A 22057-nucleotide genomic window follows, 5' to 3' on the forward strand; every position below is an offset into this window, starting at 1 on the left:
ACACACACAAAAAAAAAAAACAACAACAAAACTATATGGATATTAACAATAGCTGTCTTTGTTCCATATGAATTTGAAACAAAGATTGCTGAAGATCTTGAATCTCATTTCAAATTGTTGAGTTGAGGCGGCCATTGTTAGGAAACCTGATTTGTACTCTTATGACCTCGGGGGGAAGATACCCTTATTTTCTGGGAGGGGTTTCTGCCAAAAATTCAGTTGACGATTGATTTTTCTGCACCAAGTTTAGGCCCCTCCCCCTAGTTTCACTTTGCCCTGCATGCAGAAACAATTACGGAGGGATGATGACATATTTCTTGGTACACGGGACTATGGCAGCATTGTCTTTGAAATGGGAAAATGGCAATATTTCACCTGCTCAATACCAAAGCACAAAAAAAAAAAGAGAAAGGCATTAGATCAACTGTAAGGTAACATTTATGTAAACAGTATCGAATTGAAAACACAATATATGGATATAAACACAATATATGAATATAAACACAATATATTAATTTTTTATTATAAAATATGGAAACTAATTATTCCTCTGGTGAAGACAGTATAAGTTTGCTTTGTGGTTTTGGTTATGGTTGCAATTAGTTGCTTTGGTATCTCTTGCTTTTTAAATGTATTATGACCATTATTTCATGATAGCAAGAAGCTCTTCTGTAATTTTCTCTTCATGTTGAGATATTTTAAAGCAGTGTAGTTGCAGTTTAAAGTCAGTGTAGAATCAGATGTATACGTACGTAGAGTGAATATCATTCTCTTTGATCTATGGTCCAAATGCCAAAGTAATAAAACAGCAGGGAGAAGAGCATCAAAGATAAATTATGTTTAACAAGAGCCTACATTTTCGTGACACAGTTGTGTTCTGTATACAACATGCAATTTTGCTGTACATAATGTGACATATATCAATGTATTATACTATGGAAGAAAAGTGTCAAATAATATTTGATAAGATCATAATTTCTGTGATGTGAAATTGGTGGTGTACCGGCAAGAGGTGAAACTTGTTATATAATGCAAGGCGCAACATTAGCAGTGGCCCGTCGGCCCGGGGCAACGAGAAATAGATGTGGGGCCACCACTTTTTTAAAAGGTATCAAATGTTCCAGTGTGGGTGCGTACAGTGTTTTTAGATTTTTCTCATCCAGAAAGGGGAGAATAACTTTTGGCTTAGTGCTTCATATCTGCACGCATTTCAGCTAGCTGAGATTACAAGGGAAGCCATGTAGCCGCTAGTCTTTGTGGCTAAACACAGGCTATGTTGAGGCCCATTTCAACGAAAGATTTCCTTTTCAAATTTCACATCGCAGTTGTATGTATATCCCATAATAGAACTTCACGGTATAACCCTATGTTGAATGGATATTTGGTGTCATGGAAAATCATGACTATGCCTTGATTCAGTAATTATATTGATGTTTTATTAAATTATTTCAGTTTTAATGTTTTCTTTTATATTTCCACTTCTTAGTCACATTGTCTCATAATTGAAGCTCTTTCTCATACACTGTACCTGCCTATTTTCACATATTTATCGTACTTGTATCTGCATTTCTTTGAAGTAATTTAGAATTTTATGTTTTTTCCTTGTTTTTTTTTTTGGGGGGGGGGGGGGCACCAAAAGATAAAATCCAAGGATTTTGGTGGCACAAACGGGCCATCAAAGAAGATTAAGAGTTGGTGTCAAGCCTTGTATAATGTGTATGCAAGTAGTAGAAATTATATGAAATTATTCTTGTGTGTAATATGATAGCTGGGCCAATGTGCTATGAAGTAGGCATGAAAACTCATCTGATGTAAAGTATGAGTTAAGAAAAAAATTGTTCATTCTGTGAGCAATCTCAACATTTACGGAGCAAATTCATGAAGAGATATATGTGTGTCTGCAGTGGTCTCAAGTGAAGAATGTACATAAAGTGTTCAGCACAGTTCAGTTTTTTTTTTACAATATTTCATGTGATATAAAATGGCTGAAGTATTCATATACATATATTACCACTTAAGATTTTGTAGCCAAAAGAAACAGAAAAAGGTATTTTTTCAACTTTGCATATAAAAAGCAATACTGGTTCATGTGGTTAGTTTTTATTCTTTTTAGCATTAGTGGCTGTATAGCGATATTTAATGCTAATTTGGGCCTGTAAAGTTGATATTATAGTACAAGCTGCCTTGTAACTGGAATAAATTGGATTCTTATATACTCTGTGAATTTCCATCAAGGAACAAATTGGGGCTATGATGGACTTCTATATATAGTCCAGCTGCGAAAGTGAGTAATGACATTAAGCCTATTGAGTGCATACATTAAATGTGCCCAGCCTTAGCAAAAGTAGTGGTAGAAAAAATGGAACTCCCCCAGGGAGTGGGGATGGTGCACATTGTAGCATGAAGACCTGAATGAGTCCTGGTGTCTCTGGATTTTCAGATTATAGAACTGCCGAGATTGAGGAATTTATTCCCACATCATGTGAAGAACTCAGAGTCTGTGTGCCAATTTATGGTTGATATAATATGTTACTTTTATGTCATATGTTTAGCGAATCTAGTTTTTTTACAAATCGGGACCTTCCTACGATTCTGCGGGTGGTTAAATTTGTGATGTCAGAGCACAGCAACAGATGATAAAATGTAGATGTGCACGTCGCAGTCATGTCTGGATCAGAATTAGAATTTTGCGCGTTTTGAAATTTGCGAATAGCACCCGCCTTGCAAAATTTGTGAAAATAAAAAACCCACAAGATACATGGCATACACAGTATTAATACATGCGCGTATGCTTTGAAAACATGCTAGTGACAAAGGAAAAGTTGGTTTGACTTCTGAGCAATATTCAGTACCACACAGTTCAGCGTGTCATCGATAGAGCTATGTTTCCATCAGATTGATATTTGTCCTGACATTTGCATTTCTACCAATAGTCAGTCACTTGATCAGCATTTGATCAATCATTCAATCTCTCTCTCTTGAATATATCTGTTTATGTGACTATCCATCTATCTCATTAGCTTTTTGTTTCTTTTTGTTATTTATCCATCCATATTCTATTTGTATCTTTGCCATTTTACTTTGTTTGACCGAGTGTGTTTACATTTAATATCCATCAGTTTATCGATAGCTGTGTGTGTCTTTCTCGTAGAATCTATGATGAAGTGCAACTCTGCATGTGTTACTGCGAATGAGAATTATTTATTTCGTGCCGATAGCATTCATCGTAGGAGTATAACGTATTATAGCGGACACTCGAACACCTTGCCGGCAGCTGTCTGTCTCCTTGTGTCCCATTCAGGAGTAGTAGCCCCTTGCAAATGTGGCAGATTTGGTGTGTGATGTCCCCTTCAGTCTCCTTCTGGGGTCTGAAAGTAAGACTACAACTACTGCTGTGACATTTCCACATTCCAAACATATACTGTAAAAGTGGATATTTTCACGCGACTAATTTTTTGCGCTCGGCCGGTAAGAGAGTTTCGCATGTTTTTAATTCTGCGAAATTGAGACATCAAATACAAGAACATACGGCAAGCAAAAATATTCGCGGGTTTTTATCTTCACGCTAGTTTCTCTTTGCGTGAAATGCGTGAAAATTTCAACACTGAAAATGTCCACTTTTACGGTAGTCAAAACCAATGTGCCTTTCTTTTGAATTGCATGAACATGCAAAATCCTAATGTTGAGAGAAAATTTGTGATTATTATGCGCAATGTAACCAAGATTATTATCATAAAGATGTGGTTGTGTTGTGTATCAGTTAGAAAATGATTTCACTTTTAGGTGATATTGTATTTTAGTTATCAGTGATATAGTAACAAATAGAGAAGAACATAAAATGTTATCATGTACAGGATATAATGTTATGGATAATGTTATATGTAATAAATGAATATGCACATCAGTTAAGGGAATTCATGTTTTATTACTTTGAAACGGGGTAGGTTATACAACTGTCTCCTAATAGAAATAGTCAAGTGGAATGGTAGACGGCAGTATAATATGCAAAAAATGTGTCACCATTGTAGATGAATGTACTATTATCATGAGAAGCGTGAAATTCCTACTTCAGTAACAAGAGTGTCTAAATCTCAGAACTGCAATATTTTGGAAATAATCTCGAGTAAATACTGCAGATTTCTTTTCTGCAAGCTGCTTCAAATTCCTTGTGTGTGTGTGTGTCAGACAGGACAGAAAACTCGAAATGTAAAAGTGATCGCACAAATGGAAGATTTAAAAGTTTTCATAGGATTATTAAACAGAATGTCAACGTGTCTCAAGACCTCTTTTATTTTCCTCCAGCTATAAGCACAATGGATTGCAGACCAAAATCATCATTCCACTGGTCAAGTGTTCTCATAGTTTGTGGGGGAGTCCCTAGGGATGTCATGGGCAGGCAGAAATCCATTCATCAGACCCGTTATTACAAGCCTTTGTGCAGACAACGACAACAAAAGTTTCAGTTTACAAAAAAAAAAAAGAAAAAAAAGAGGACTATTTATGCAATAACAAATTTTACCAAATTTCACCCCCTGTACTTTTTAAGATCGCCGCTGCTGTATTGCAGTTGTAAAACTCACTTGAATAATTTCGTCTTCTTTCTTTTTCTCCCCTGGCTGTATAGCAGGTTTACAGTATTACTGATTAGACGTACCAAGTGGTAAAGTTGGGCATACTAGCCATGTAGCTCTGCAGTCACATCTCAATGTCATTATCAAACTGAGTTCAACAGTACATCACTCTGGACTTCTTTCAAGGGGTTAATGACTGTCATACATCTCATTTGGCCATTTGCTTTACTGTAGTGCATAGAGAAAAGCACAAGTTTGTATCAAATATATTGATATCTTTTGGTACAGCCCATTGTCCTGTAGAGTAAGCCATTTCTTCCAAGTCTTTTCTTAAGTCATCTCAAGTGCAATGTAGCAGTATGGTATACAAGAGATTATCCGTTTCCTCTTTCACCAGGTGTATGATAGGAAGAACTATGTAGACTGTGATTGGCTCTAGAGACAAAAGTTGAAACATGACCCCACAGGACTTTTTATTGGATGATCTGGCCACTGCTTTATCAAGAGTCAAATTTAATTTTATCTCTCCTTACTGCATGGGCTGCCATAGTCTTTGCAATCAACAAAATCATTTGTATAATTAATTTCAACTCTTCATAAAACGGGTCCTTGTGGTCTAGGAAATATGATGAACATGATCTTTGGCATGGTAGAAAAAGCCGCAAATGTGTCAAAGGGTAGCCACGTTGTAATACTCATTACACACACAGAAACATGCACTTAAAAATCAAACAAACAAACAAACAAACAAACATTAATTCATTGATACCTACATGCCACTTTTGCTGGGGTGATGGATTCTAGCTTCTTTGTGGTGGTGTAATGAAACAGATGTTTTGTGAGAGTTGCATGCTTTTATATCTTTCTAGCACACAAGAAGAAGGATCGCATCAAAGAGCCATCGGCTTGTCTCAACTTTGTCTCTAGAACGAATCCACTCGTTTTCTTTGTTAAATTGTTTATGCATCATTATGAAATGAATACAGTTGTATCTGGAATAAACCAAAAAAAAAAAACCCAAACAAAAAGAGCAAGACCTTGAAAATCCATGTCAGCGTGCCCATGTGTTTTGTTTCCTTGTTTAGTGTCTTATCGTGATATCAGAGAGCTTTAGATATTTGTGCCACGGACGTTCAGAGGAAAAATTTGAAACTTTTACAATGCTAACTCTATGAGATATGGGTCAAAATACAGTTTGCTATGGCGGCCATTTTGAAATTCAAAATGGCGGCTGAAGACGTGGTTGGAAAAAATGGAACCAAAGTTTTTTGGATTCAGCACCCCCAAATTGACAAAGTTAGCCAAAAAGAATCAATTTTGGCACAAAAATCTCACGGGATTACATAGTAGCCTCTACTATTATGAAGAAGTAGGCCCTACAGATTGCCTCAACTTGTTACTGATGTATGTGAAGGGTAGAGTAGCAAGTAGTAAATTCTAACAGTTCAACTGCCCACAGCTGTCGTGTGTGCAAATTAACAACATGTCTGAACAATGTGAAATACAGATGTACAAGGGAGCAATGATCACATTCATGAATAAGGGATATGTCTTGCATAGTTTACAGATTACAGAATTCCCCATCACTAAAATTAAAGATGAATGAATGCAGTAGCTCACTCTAACATTTGGTTCAGGTGAGCTAAAAGGAGAATGTTAGCACAATTCTAACACACACACTTTTTTGTTTTTCCATGATATTGATTTCATTCAAATCATTCATAAATCAACCCATTCTGGGTGTACCATGAACATAAAACGGTACAAATGCCATTCAAACACAAATCCATTTATCAACTTATACTGCCAATCACACACACACACAGAAGCCCCCCCCCCCCCACACACACACACAAAAGAAACATGTCTACAATTATGAGCATATTGCATCCATTTTATTTATTGTATGTAACTTTAAGTACATATCAATGATTGCTTGCAAGAGCCCTCCTACACAACCCGACAAAGCAAATAATTTTACTCATTCAATCCGAATATCACTGAAGCACTGCAACAATCCTTTTACAATGTTAATGTCTTGTCATAATTTGACCCCACATAACTATTCCAATTGCTAAAGATACAAGTGTACACATCTTTAATAATGTACATGTACCAGTGTCCTGCATTATTTGGTTCAGACAACCTGCTAATCAAGAAAGACATGCATTGCTCACTGATACAAACTTAATTTTAAAGGTGTATTAGCCCACATTTGTAAACCTGCACCAATTGGTCTCATAGTTAGCATGGAGTTTGGGTATGATTGCAGTAACACCTGTGCAAAATTTCGTTCCAATTAGTCCATTACTTTCATAAAAATAAATGAAAATGCACCGTAATCCGTATGCATGCGTATAACGCTCGCTAGCTCCGGTCCACGTACGTGTTACATGTACAATGTACGTAGCTATAGCCCGCGCTCGTAATTCGATTTTGGGTCGGGTTGACCCGGTTTGAAAATTGATTTTAAAGCGATGATTTTCTCTCTTTTATCGAATGGTATAGACAAAGAGCGACAGGTGAGGTATGTTACTGTTATAACTTGTACTTGAAGTCATATTGGACCTGTTTTATGCAGTTTTGATTTTCGTGGGTTTGCAAATGTGGGCTAGTACCTTTAATATGCAAATCATGTACATGCCACATCCCTTGTTTATTTTAGTAGCAAGACAAATGCAACTGCTGCATATAAGTTGTCGCATAACTTTTTCAGTGTGTGTGTGTGTGTGGGGGGGGGGGGGGGGGGGGTTGGCCCCAGCCCAAGGTGATAGGTGTAGTGCTTTTATTGTACATGGGTCAAGGGTCAAAGGTCAAGCTGAGCTAAAAATCTTCAGCTCAACAACAAATCACTGAGATGTTATCTGCAACTACATGTACCAAGCACAGGAAACTGACTTCGCATCCTGCAGAGATAAGTTGAATGTTATGATGCTAGGACACACACACACTGGACTCTAAAACTCGTATCAAAATACTTAGGACCAGTAAAATACATTTATTATACAAATTTTGTTCATAACATATTCAAGTTTTTGCAAAACAATTAATATATACGGACAAATTTCAAAAATCCAGGCAAGAAAAATTATTTTGCTGTAGCAAAATAGCTTGGTTAACACAGTGTTCTTCACAACCACAGTCCACTGACGTGTTTATGCTGTGGATAGGGTAAACAATGAAATGCACACCCACTATCATGAACACATGCTATATCATGACCACATTTATAATGACATTTTGTTGCTATGAAGTAATACTTCAAGTCCCATAATCATTCTTTAATATATCAATATACTGTTAGGCTAAAATGAAAGAAAACTGCCAGTCCCGAGGACTTCATTATAACAGGAGTTGCCTGTATCTATATCACACAGGTCTACAATATGCTTGATATCCTTCTTTGGAAAGGAGGGGAGGGGGGAGGGGATTGTGTGCATGGGTGTCAAAACCATGTTTCTCCACAGGTGATGAAGAATTCAGGCCAAGGCCAATTAATTATGCAATGTATGATTGCATACATGGAAGACACTGATACAATCTACTGACCACTGGACAGCTTTCTTGTCAGACCAGTGACATACATGTATGAACACTGACACAATCGATATCATTTGCTGAATGCCAATGAATTCATAGACTTTTTTTTTTTTTTTTTTGGTACAGAGGTAAACAGGCCTCCACTGTAAGTGTATAGAATGAATGAAGACAAGTCCTTTACAAAAGTACCCCTTATACAGGTGTACATGGTTCCTCCCAAAGTAGCATGTATACTGAATATGACATGTATAGTTCCAGAGACCATCACCTACATGTACATGCAGACATGAATAAAAAATTGACTGCTGAATGGGCATATTTGTTGATATTGTCTCGAATATTATTTACAGTGCTTTTTTCCCCCAAGCAGTCAAAAAGTAAAAATGCCATATACAAGCATGCACGATACGTTTCTCTGTCAGTAGCATGGGCATTATATCATCTTTTTTTTTTCTTTTTCTTTTTTTTTGTATAAGATATATGATGTATTTTCTACAGTAGACTCTTTGAGAAACTCTGTGGGACCAGTGAAATCACTTCTTTACATCAAAACTTTGTTATACCAGGGTTTGAAAGACAATAACACAAAGAATCTTTGAACTCTGAGGCAAGACAAAAACCTAAAAACTCTTTCTTACACATGTAACAAGACTTTGTTATACAATGTGACTGCTCTTATGCAAACATGTCAGGACTGGGGCTTGTCCAGATAAGGGATTTGGCCGGATACGGGAGACTCAATGATTAATACACACAGCTGCCTACTAAGTGAACGATTGCGTGTAACGTGCCCTGATTAATTACAAGTTTTCTGGCCATGTCCCTGCTGTGATTTGGGGGTAGTGAATGTCTGAATGCATGTTATTTAGACAAAAATTTGATATGAATGTATGCTAATTATGTCGGGAAAAATATATAATTCATGTGAGTTTGTGTGAAAATTTTGTTTGAGTCTGAAACCCCCTCCCCCCATAATTACTGTATAAGCTGTTATTTTCGCGGAGTTTACTTTGCTCGAATTTCGCGAATCACAGTTGGATCGTGAGTTCAACAAGATGCGAAAATGTCACCATGTACTGTGGTAATAGCACATTTACGATAGTGTCATTGTCAATTCGCGAAAATGTCTATCATCGCCTCATTCGTGAAAATATCTGTAGGTGAAAACAACAGCATATACAGTATTAGAGTCGAGAGAGATCACGTCTGGATAATAGAAAGATCCGAATAATTAAAGAGATGCCGGATAGGAGAGGTCGTCGGACTGTACTAGCTTTCTTTGTAGCAAGAACCTAGTACGGTATTATAACATACATGTACAGTGTACATGTAAAGCTGTACCTGTACCACTCTGCGCACACTCGCAATATTGCCCTATGTACTGCATTCCAGTGCCTAGCTAAAGAATGCAAGAATGTCAAGACAACATTGTACAGTTGGGTATTACAGATGTCAAAAATGAGTAACACAACATCACAATGTACCAATACTCAACACAAACTTTACATTCTCAGGAAAAGATACGGCCTAACAAGCCTGTTCATAATTACATTGTACCTCACCTGCACATTTCCCACATGACCTTTCTTTCTGTTTTGTTCTCACTTGGTTAGGCACTTCACTTGTTTTCAAAGTAACATGATTCACAAGATTGCCCTGAATAAACTTGTGCACACTACAGGTAGCTGACCAGAATGACTGGTCAATTATCACTTTGGGAAGCATCCATTTCATCGTTTGCATGGAACTCATTAACAAACTCTTTGTACAATCACTGCCAAATTCTAGGCTTTGATGAAGACTTTGTTGATGTCAGGTAGATGTGTTAGTGAGCTCCATTCATAAGGATAACATTGAGTATGAATAATCATCACAATACACATGCTTATCTCAGTGAATTACATGTAAAAGACCATTAACTTTTTCTGCTCATACTCAAAGCATAAACTGGCTTACAGTCTTCAAAACACATGATAAATCAGGCATCATGATCTCACTATCAACAGCAGCAGATCCAAACTTTTGGTATGTTAACTGTTTGGGCACTGATCCTTTTTTTTTTTTTTTTTTTCATTTAGACTTACAGCCTATTTGTACATAGCTTCATATAGGCAGGTATATCAGGACGTTGAATTTGCCAACATGGTCATTCTTTAATTACAGCAAAGAAAAAAATATGATGAATATGTAACAATACACCATGCCATGAGCATACCAATTATTAGCTGCATAGATGGGATTTCAGTTTTATTCCCCTTGTACACAACTTTATTTCTGAGTATTCCAAAGGCCGGAAAAAGATTACTGCAATATCAGCGATCACCAACAGGCTGTGATGTCTACAGCAGAGAAAAGAGAGATTCCAAAACATCAAGAACAAAAACACAAAGTCGGTCAGAAATCATTTTGCTTTGTCATGAGTGCAGGTGAACAAAAGATCAATATGCTGTTTAAACATTGATCAAAAAGCTGTTTATCACTCCATTATCAGGTATACCAGTTACTGCCCTCTACAACAGATAAGAAGAATTCTTTGTATCTCGAATGGACTTTAGTCAACATCAATTTCATACCAATGCAATGCGTAGAGGAACACAGCACAGAGAGACACGAGACAAGGTTGTACTCACTGACCTAATTCTACAATGACTGGTTTGAGGCATGAAGGAATGTGCATATTCTTTGTACAGAAATGTAAGATTCAACTTGTGCATTACAGTGTAACCTTCTTGTATCAAAGTCACAGGGACACACAGATTTGCCTTTTGGAGGCCACTTGTGCTCTTCATATTAAGCAAACACACTACCACAAGACATAAACATATCCATGTACGGTGCAAGCTGAAATTTTTGCATATCGGAAGATATTTTTGCAAATTGCTTCTTTTGGGGCATTTTCAAGTACTGTTAATTTTGCAGTTGCGAGGGTTTAGTAATCATTACTCCACCTATTGCGAAATACACAAGAATGAATAACAAGTGACAATTCTCGCGCTGGATGTTTTTGATTGGTGATTCCCTGTATATAAACAAGAAGTGTGTGTTCTGCATTCAAAGTACTCGGTGTATTGCTGTACCCAGATATCGCTACCTCACGGCCAATAATGCAGTGTGCTAGACCTACATGATTATGTCTAGTTACTCAGCTATAGTTGCGCATGATGCAACGTTGACATGACTTGATTTTTTTTTTTCACAGAAATTATATTTTCACCTTTGTTGTTTTCGCACACTTTTATGCGTGCTACTTTACAGATTATAGTCAATTTGCGAAATTCAAAAATTTCAAGCCAGCGCGAAAATTTCGTCTCACACAGTCAGTATTACACAAACTAGTGCATGCTCTATCAAGCACTAAAACTAGACTACAGACCAGCAAATTAGAATTATCCCCGAGTGCCATATTTTTTCCCCATCGGGGTCTCAGGCTGAGGTGAAATAGCATTGCACGAGGGATAATTTAGTATTTGGAGTTCTATAGTCCAGTACTGGTGCATCAATAGAACATGCACTATTTGTCATAGTAAACACACCCCTCCATCGACATGCACTTTCCATAGGTCTAGGCCCTACTGGATTTAAAGTCTACTACTGATTTTGTGCACGCAGAGTGTAGGGTAATCTACGTATAATCACTAATCTTCGATAATCGTACAGCTGCATATAATGTTATGCCGAGCAGACATGAGTATATTGTACACGCCATATATTTAGAGAGTCTAAATTTTCGTAAATCAGGACTTCCCGACCATTATGCGAGTGGTTAAATTCGCGATCGTGGAGTCCTGTATTGAATGGAGAAATGTTTATGCATACGTCATAATCATATCGGGATCAGAGTCAATATTTTTGTGTGTCTTTAATTTTGCGAATAGCACCTGACTTGCGAAATTCACAAAAATAAAAACCTCGTGAAATATTTGCCATATACACGTACAGTAAACTGCATACTTTCTGTGTCCTGTGCTCTTCGTGCTTGTACACTGAAAGGCTTTGCCTGGTCCTATGTCTCCCCGCTGTGTACCACCTGAATGGACTATAAAAGCATTGGCACACTGTACGTGCTTCAATATAGGCATGACCGTTCACTATACCGAAAGTTTTGCACAATCACGTGATGCAATCTAACCAATCATAACATATATCGTAGTTGACCTATTAACTACATGTATAATCATATATGCACAACAAATGGGAAAATCCCCGTGAAGACACAAATATTTGCTCAATACTGCTTCAATCAAAAGAGAGAAAAGAAGGGTACAAATTGCATCCAGTTTGAATAAGCAAATTCAACTCCCTAGTTAATGTGTATGGTCTGGGAAGGTGAGACTTCTAGATAATAGCCAAGGACTCTTAAGAAAGGGCAATGATTGTTTCTGTGTATGAGATGGAAAAATGCAAGTCAGTTTGTGTTTAGTGAAAGGAGAACATGGACAAGCATTGACACGTTACTTCATAATGGCCACAGGAATATGATACAAGCTTGTGCTAAAAAGAAAAATTAGGCAGCAACACACCAATATCTTGCCCATTCTTCTTACCTGTGTTACCACATGCATGCATTAACCCTATGCAATATACAACATGCGGACCCTGTTACACAAGAGAGAAAGTTTGATTTTTCTCCTATAACCTGTTGTGCGAGAAAGAGAATTGGCAGTGTATTCCCTCACAGCCCAAAGAGATCTTGCCACCAACTGCACCTGCCCGCAACACCATCTTGAATCATTTATGGGGCAGATACAAAGTTTTCAGCATGTCTGAAAATGATGTGAAGCAACCAACGCAAGGTGTCATCAGTAGGCATTCTTCTTAGCTTGGGTCAAAGGTCACAAGGCACATGATTGTGGTGTATGCATGGGCAATGGACTTCAAACAGCCATTGTCAATCTTCTCCCCGCGAGACAGGTTCTCACAGCCGATCTCCCCTCCACCAAACAGCCCAAAGAGGGGCGTGTCGGGGAACACACGATGGAATTCCTCGCTCTCCACATTCTTGGAGCCATAGAAGAACTGCCCGCGGCCGGCGCAGGCGAACATGAAGCCCACACTCTGCGAGGCGGCACCGGCATGGATGTTGGCCTCCTTCAGCCTCAAGATGGCTCTCCGCGTGTCCTCTCGCGCCCGCACCTCCTCTCCCAGCACCACCGAGGCGGCTCGCACGTTGGGCCCAGAGAACATCACCCCGATCACCCCCGAGGACTCCTCCGACCTGGTTAGCAATGAATTGTGGTCATACATTTCAGGCCTGCCAACTACAGCACCATGAGACCATAGAGTATCAAAGTGATGATGTCACACCTATTGTTATAGCTTGGACTACAACCAATTTCATAGAAAGTTGCCTTTCCAGCAAGAGTTGCTATCCTAATATCTTAAATGGGGCCCAGGTGCCTGCATAAACACTTGGGCCAGGTGAAGTTGTTTAGAACCAGTTTCCATGGCAATGAATGGCTATGACATCACATCACACATTTCTCTTTTAATTTGTATGAATGCTGAAAGAAATAATCACAAAATTGGTCAAAGTCCCAGAAAACAATGCAATGATTGTGAAATTCAGCTGATGAAATACAAGAATGCAGGAGACTTTATCATTTTTTTCCCCAATGAATGGCTTTTTATTAGGAGCCTTTGTAGGAAACCAAAGTACATGTAACACTACTTTGCTATAACAAACTACAGTGGTCCAGTCAATGTTTAAAGGTATTATTGACCATTGGGAGCAGTGATTTTATTTACAAAAAAAAAAAAAAAAAAAAAAAATTGAGTTATCGTGTTTGATGCATATATGTAGGTTAGTTGTATCACAAAGCATCCTACCAGATAAAAATTTTGCAATAAAGCCTAAAATACAGTGGATGTCAAGGAAAAAAAAATAGGTAATTCAAATTTGGAGGACTACTATTTCTTAATTGTCAGCTATGGACAGCACAATGTTAGATGTGAGGAAAGGGGAACTCTTCCTCTTTCATTGGTACCTAATTATGTTGATAAAGTCAGGCATGACTGAGCACATGAACTTTAAAGACAACAATGACAAATTGCACATTTTCCAAGTTTGAGTGTCACATGAAGGAACAATGAATGTCTCACTGAATGGATGAGGTTTGTCAATGAAAATGACCAAATAAATTGGCCAGCTTGCATGACTGTAGGTTTGTACTTAAGATTTGTGTTTGGGTTTCTTCTAAGATTTTATGGTTCACAACCTTAAACATGGCCACCTGTCCGCTAACTTGGTCACTCTCACAGAGGCCAACCTACACAGTCCATTTTTCAATGTTAATATTCAACACATAGCTTGCGGTGACAAATCATGTCTTGAATATGAAGAGAGTAAAATGGATAATGGTTTACCCTTTATGGGAAGGACCAAGTTATTGACAATGTGGTCATGTTGAAGGTTATGAACTATAAAAAAACTGAAAAAACCCTAAAAACGCAAACCTGCAGTCGTGCAGGCTGGCCTGTTAATTTGACCACTGTCATTGAGAGATCTCATCATTTACTGAGACATCCATTTCTGTATCTTCATGATAACACTCAAACTTGGAAAAAAATGCAATTTGTCATTGTTGTCAATTAAGTCCATGTGCTCAGTCATGCTTGTTCTTACGAAATACAGGAAAATTTCTACGGTCTTGTGCCATATTCCATTCGGCCTCCCGCCTCATGGAAAATGGCACCAGACCGTAGATATTTGCCCGTATTTCGTGAACAAGCAGGGGGTAACTGTAAATAGTATCTACTTCAGACTGTCCTCCATATTTCACTTACCTTGAAAATAAACCCTTACTGAGGAGGCGGTTAACAATGGCACCAGCAATGACTGGACTGCGGCCAGCTTTCTCTAGGAACAGGCGCTGCAGCTCGAGAGCGGCCTGCTGCACCCCCGTCGTAAAGCCCCACCCAAAGAGGAGGATGCACTGGGTGTCAGTCGGTGAGAGCCCGGTCTCCTGCCACCGCTGCCACAGGGTGTCCTTGTCCCCGCCCTGGAGGAGCTTGAGGGAGACTGGCAGAAGGCTCATCTCCACCCCAGGCAGCTTTGGAAAGAGGGCGCAGAGCGCCCCTCCTTCGGACTCGCTCTCGTCACAGGGTTTGGTGCTCTCACTGCAAGTGGGAGCTACAGGATAAAGAAAAAAAAAAATCACACAGCTTTTTTTTTTTTTTGGTCTTACCATTTCTCTCTTCAAAGTTTCTTAAAAACTAGTGTTTTCATTCCTAAATTAATTTGTAAAACCTCCAGGAATCATTTTGCACTCATAAAGGCAGGTAGGTAGACATGAAAACACAGATCGGTGATACGCCATGTATTTTGTGAGGGTTTTTGTTTTCATGAGTTTTACAAATCCCATGCTATTCCGAAATCAAACAACACATGAAATATTGTGTATAATAGTATACAAATAGTGAATGGTCACTATTTGCAATGGTACAAGATTTCGCACGAAGTGAAAGATAGAGGCGCTCTATTCAACAAGGCGAAGCCGAGTTGAATAGTGCGCCTCATCTTTCACCGAGTGCGAAATCTTGTTCCATTGCACGAGTAAAGACCATACACTATTTGTTTTATACAACACCTCGAACGTCAACAGATTTAGTACTCACAGATTCTTGAATTTAGCACAGAAATGTCGCAGTCGCAGTCACCGTGTACGTACGTATGCGAAACGAAGTTGTTTACAAAAATGAGTGACAAAAGTATGCGCTTGTAATTGTTGAGTGCGCGCGGCACATGTTTGTTTATTGTGACATCAGAGCGCGTGCAATGGAACATTTTGGTCAAACAAAATTGCACTGCTGAGACAGCCAGAGCGTGTAATGGAACCTTTCACTAAATGTCACGTGATGGGCAATCGACCAATCAGATAGCTACATTCTAAATAGGTGTTGTATAATATGTGCTGCAACATGTATTGAAACACGTCACAAGGCTGACAGAAAGAAATCTCACAACCATAGTGTTTGTATCTTTTATTCAACCTTTATAATTTGCTGCCTGCAGTGAGCTGTTATGCACTGGGTCAAGTTTTAACTTTTTAAAAACTTAACTGGTATCAAAGACAGTACAGATTTACATTTGGTTAATGAGCAAAAACAAAGTACCAACTGATATCATGACCATGTATGATCAATCTATTATTCTTAGCATGATCTCTTACATTACAGACATGTAAGAATTTGACCTTTGCACCTGAAAACTGACAAGATGTGATGCACTTTTGGAGCATCTTTATACCCATCAACCTTATCATCTAAAGGTTGCCATGATCGCAAGCTGCTCTTCATATTTGACGATAATTACAACCTGTTGAGCATCTGCGACAAGAAGACCCAGGTTGCGGTCTATGGTGATCATGTGCTATAACAAAATCAGAACGGTTTCAGTGGGTTATAATAGTCATTCTCACGCATACCGACTGTCCCAGGTGTCATTAAGCTGAGGAGGATGCAGTCACTTGGGAGCAGATTCCTGATGAAGTCAACAACCTCCTGTGCCTTCTTGGGACCACTGTCCTCAGTCTTCTTCCGTGAAGGTCCATTGGTCCTGTACTCCGCACCCTTTGAGAACTCCGTGAACATAAGTGCTAGCTTGGGCTGGGAGTCGGTAGACTGGGGGTGGGGGGGGGGGGGGTGGGGGTGGAATAGAAATGGATGTGAAGAATAAGAATAAAGGCAAATTATATCTGTATTCTATCAGACAATACAGAATCTTGCTGTTCCACTTTTTATGCTCACTAAATTCATTGTTTCCATCATCTTCTTGTTGTTGCAAAAAGATACAGGGTGCTGAAACTACATGTGATTTCTGATGCCCAATACTGCCATTCAAATGAGAATCATCTTCTATAATATGCCTTTAATGAGACTTTCTAAGTACAGTGTATGTGTACCTTCCTCAATGGTGCAATTTTCCAAACAAACTCTAAAACAAACAAAAAAACAAAAACAAAATCAAAACAAAAACGGAAAATGGCATATTTTTTAATCTTCTGAAATGGTGTATCTCCAAAGTTTGGTCACCATCCCAGCATACTACCAAAACTAGGTTTTCATTGCTTTGTTGTGCCTTTATCTTTTTCTCCTCAATCCAATACAGAAGGCAGTTGCAGCTGCTGGTGCCGTCTGCAAGCTCATTTCAACTGTAATTTTCCTTCATCTGCAAACTCATTTTACCTGTAATTTTCCTTCTAGACCTAAACCAAAGAAGCCGAGCGGATGTGACGTCTGGCCCTTGGGATGGGACGACTTGAAGTCTACCACCCAGTGGATGTTTTGCCGCCTAGCAAGAATCCTCCTAGCTGTTTTGTGCCATACTTTGCAGACCCTAAATGGAGAATGGCCAAATCATAACAAGAACAAGAACCAAGAAATAATGTCATAAAGTCAAAACACAGAACTTTACTATAGCAGGTATTATAGTTTATAAATATACAACAGCCATGACCAACTCTAGTTTGCTATTTGACATTTTATAGTAAAAGCTGGTATGAGATTCTAGTTCTTGTTTTCATTTCTTCTATAAAATGGTTTTACTTCATTTACACCAATTGTATTTCATAACATGCTCCTGTTTTCATGCACCAACTCAAAAGCAAGCAGTTAATGCAGATATTTTGTAGGTATAGCTCGACCTAGACATAAAGATCCGTCTGTCCGGAGGAGTCTTTTATTTTTATTGACGTTATCACTCTCCTCCTCCTCCGAGGGGATCCATGCAGCCAGACGCAGTCTCCGCAAAACATATCCCCGACGACCAGACACAGACCGATCTTTCGGTCAAAGCTCGACTAGACGCCGTGCAACTTCTGTACAGCTAGGCTACAGCTAGGGGCTGTGTAACCCCGGCGCGCTCCTTGTACACAGTTATACTGTGGGAGCGCCCCGAGTTGAAAGAGTTCTGTCACTGAACGTCCGATGACAACCCCAAATTTTCGCAGCTCTATAAGTTACGTATTTCACCAGAAAAAGGATTACTTTTATACTCTACATACGTCTCTTATCTAATTCATACTTGCCGTTCACTTGCACACTTTGAAACTAATCCTACGGTCTTGAAAAGATGTTTTTTTTCTACGAGTCCATCTCCGTTCTTCCCGTTCCTCCCTTCGTTTTTCGAAGGCGATGAACAACCTTGGCGAAGGCACATAGCGCATTGGCGATATGAATATGCATGAACAGCACAATGTTTTTCGCCTTTGGACAAGGCCCTTTCGCTCTCACGCTGTGCGCCCGCCTGGGATATTGCTTCTTCATTCACCCAGAAAGCAACACAATACAGCGAGAAGGCCTTGTGAAAAGGCTACATTGCACTCCAGTTAGCAAGCTGAGAAGCCTGTTCACTGATACCGAACCAGGCTGGCCAGAAAACACGCAAAAACGGCCCATGATGGGTGATGACAGTCTGTTTCAGAATCTCCAAAATTGCAGCAATAATGCAGCATAATTTTTTTTCCTCCTTTATTAATTTGAATTCATTTTCTTTAAAGGAAAACAAGATATTAGTATAAATTATAGTACGGTATTAGGCGTAAATACTCACAACTGAATGACACACGCCTTAAAATCAAAACAACAACAACATAGCGCATGCGCACATGTTGTAAATCCTTCTAACGGAGCAGTTGTCATTCTCACAGATTCCTCTTGACCGGATCATTTAAAGTCTCCAATATTTACAGAAACGGACCACTGGAGGAGCAAAACGTACCAAGAAGGCAATTATTAGACTATCAATAATTGGACCACATCTGTAAGTCCTGTATTAAAACTGAAGAAATTTTAAGTACTTAAGTTGGAATTTACCCGCGAATCTACCCTCTACCTTGACCGAAAGATCGGTCTGTATCTGGTCGTCGGGGAAATGTTCCGCGGAGACTGCGTCTGGCATCACGGATCCCCTCCTTATACAGACCGAAGTCAATGATGCTGGCTCCTGTAGGGATTCGCTGCCAGCGATCGCGTACAGATCAAACTTTACGATTTAGAAAACCAAATTTCAGACAGCTTTTTTACATTCAAACAAGTTTGACATGACATGATACATTATTCAGGTACCTCACCCAATTCTCCATACAGACAGTGGTTAAGAGCTTCCCTACAGCGATGTATACTACCAACTTCCATCTGTCTACAGAGGAGAGCGATAATGTCAAAAAAATAAAAGACTCCTCCGGACTGACGGATCTTTCTGTCTACCCTTAGGCTCTATGGTGACTCAATATCCTTCCTTACACAGCCCGAACGCTTCGCATTCGGGCTGTGTTTTGCAGTTAGGGGCTGTGTATAGTTAAGGACTGATATAATTTGGCATTTTTGACAGTCAACATGGTCAAGAAAGATTTAATATTAAATGACAGCAACGTTTGAAAGACAAAAGTCAAAGAATTTCTACACTAAGATCTAGAGTAGGCCTAGGCCTAATTAGACCCTTCTATTATCCACTCACAATTTGTACAAGGGAATGAGAATTGAGGTGGGTTACGCACCTTGCACACACATTAAGCTGTCTTGCTGTGAGAAAAGAAAATGTTCTTTTCAGAACTTCGCGGAGCTCTGTCATCACCCATGCTGATCGCTCCCCGTTAACGTCGTCGACTATTGACTCGTCCGTGCTCTCTGACATGGTGATCCCGATCCCGTCCGCCCAACGTTACGCTGGCTGGCTTAAACTAGGCCCTAGTCGAAGTGAAGTGGACGGCGTCTAGAATGTTTATCCCGGGTGGAGACCAGAAAATGACAAGCCAATCGTAGATTTGCGATTTTGTTTAAAGTCCAACGAGGCTGGTACGGTAGCGGTAGGATGAGCCCCGAGCTCGCGAGCGAGGTAAGCCTGTTTCAGCACATCGACGTACATGTACCCAGCTCCAGCACTGCATCGACCTATGCGGAAGGTAGCCGCATCTGCCGCTTAGGTGCGAGGAAAGAGTTAGTGCATGGACGCACGAGCTGCGAGGAGGAGATCCCATCCAAAACAGTCGTCGTATTATTAGCAGCTGCAACCTATGAGCATTTTCACAGGTCCCATCGACGTATTGTTAGCTGTACAGTTGTATATGCTAGCTCTAGCCGCTAGTAGTAGAACTCTAGTCTGTCAGAATTCCCTACACAAGTGCTCGCAGACGATCAAAGACGAAAATAACAAGTTGTATCTACATTGTTTATCTCTTATTCTGATTCCGTAATTACACAGTACATACAGTATGTACCTAAATACACAGTACACTACACTCGTCCGCCAAGTAATGTCGAAGGTGGATGATGGCACGCACGCGCACGCGTGTACGTGTGAACATAAAACCGAGTGCATGTGCTGTGTAGATCACAGAGACAAAAATCAAAGAGATAAAAATTTTAATGAGGATCAGACATATTTGTCCACTTGAATCCCTGGACACAACGGCGTAGCCAGGATTTGATCTTGGGGGGGGGGGGGGCGGTTAGTCTGCGAGGGAGCGAAGCGACCGAGCCCGAGCGAGCGGAGCGAGCGAGGGCCCAGGGGGGAGGGTGTGGGGGGGGGGGGGGGTGTCCCCCCTCCCACGGTAAGAACTTTTTGCATTTTGATGTTGTAAATGGTGCAATTTGATGCATGTTTTTGCGCGTTTTATCGACGTGAAACAGTCCCACTTGTTTAAGATCGCAGTATATTTTGATGTAGACTATTATTGAACAATTTGCCTATAAAATGGTATAATTTAAATACACATCTTGTATTAATTTTTTTAACTGAATATCATGAACAAGACTGAACCCGAGCGAGCGGAGTGAGCGAAGGGGGAGGGGAGGGTGTGAGAGGGGGGTGTCCCCCCTCCCACGGTGAGAACTTTTTGCATTTTGATGTTGCAAATGGTGCAATTTGATGCATATAATGGGACTGTTTCAACTCGTTAAAACACGCAATATTATTGCGTGTTTTAACGAGTTGAAACAGTCCCACTTGTTTAAGGTTGCAGTATATTATAGTGTAGATTATTATTGAACAATTTGCCTATATAATGGTATAATTTAAATACACTTCTTGCATTAATTCTTTGGCGCCTAATTCTTTTCACTGAATATCATGAACAAGACTGAACCCGAGCGAGCAGAGCGAGCGAGGGGGGAGGGGAGGGTGTGGGAGGGGGTGTTCCCCCTCCGACGGTGAGAACTTTTTGCATTTTGATGTTGCAAATGGTGCAATTTGATGCATGTTTTTTGCGTGTTTTAAGGAGTTGAAACAATCCCACTTGTTTAAGGCTGCAGTATATTTTAGTGTAGATTATTATTGAACAATTTGCCTATAAAACGGTATAATTTAAATACACTTCTTGTATTAATTCTTTTCATTGAATGTCATGAACGAGACTGAACCCGAGCGAGCGGAGCGAGCGAGGGGGGAGGGGAGGGTGTGGGAAAGGGGTGTCCCCCCTCCCATGGTGAGAACTTTTTGCATTTTTATGTTGCAAATGGTGCAATTTGATGCATGTTTTTGCGTGTTTTAAGGAGTTGAAACAATCCCACTTGTTTAAGGCTGCAGTATATTTTAGTGTACATTATCATTGAGCAATTTGCCTATAAAATGGTATAATTTAAATACACTTCTTGCATTAATTCTTTTCATTGAATGTCATGAACGAGACTGAACCCGAGCGAGCGGAGCGAGCGAGGGGGGAGGGGAGGGTGTGGGAGGGGGGTGTCCCCCCTCCCACGGTGAGAACTTTTTGCATTTTGATGTTGCAAATGGTGCAATTTGATGCATGTTTTTGCGTGTTTTAACGAGTTGAAACAGTCCCACTTGTTCAAGGTTGCAGTTTATTTTAGTGTAGATTATTATTGAACAATTTGCCTATAAAATGGTGTCATTTAAGTAATCTTCTTGTATTAATTCTTACACTGTATATCATGAACGCTGTCTGTTCAGCAATCAAACAGAAAAAGCATGAAGACGAGGGTGTAGATAG

The 22057-nt window shown here is 39.6% G+C and overlaps 1 protein-coding gene across 1 annotated transcript; it reads right to left on the minus strand.

The window, feature by feature from the left end:
* Positions 1–12926: 12926 nt before the first annotated feature.
* Positions 12927–19757, minus strand: LOC140231014 (F-box only protein 22-like). The gene is made up of 5 exons (XM_072311167.1): positions 19607–19757; positions 17295–17445; positions 16535–16730; positions 14895–15240; positions 12927–13326 (listed from the first exon to the last, which is right to left on the minus strand). Exons 1-5 carry the CDS (start codon positions 19741–19743, stop codon positions 12927–12929), a joined length of 1230 nt encoding a protein of 409 aa, XP_072167268.1. The 5' UTR covers positions 19744–19757.
* Positions 19758–22057: the final 2300 nt, after the last annotated feature.

Source organism: Diadema setosum, chromosome 7 (genome assembly GCF_964275005.1).
Source record: "Diadema setosum chromosome 7, eeDiaSeto1, whole genome shotgun sequence".
Lineage (NCBI taxonomy): Eukaryota > Metazoa > Echinodermata > Echinoidea > Diadematoida > Diadematidae > Diadema > Diadema setosum.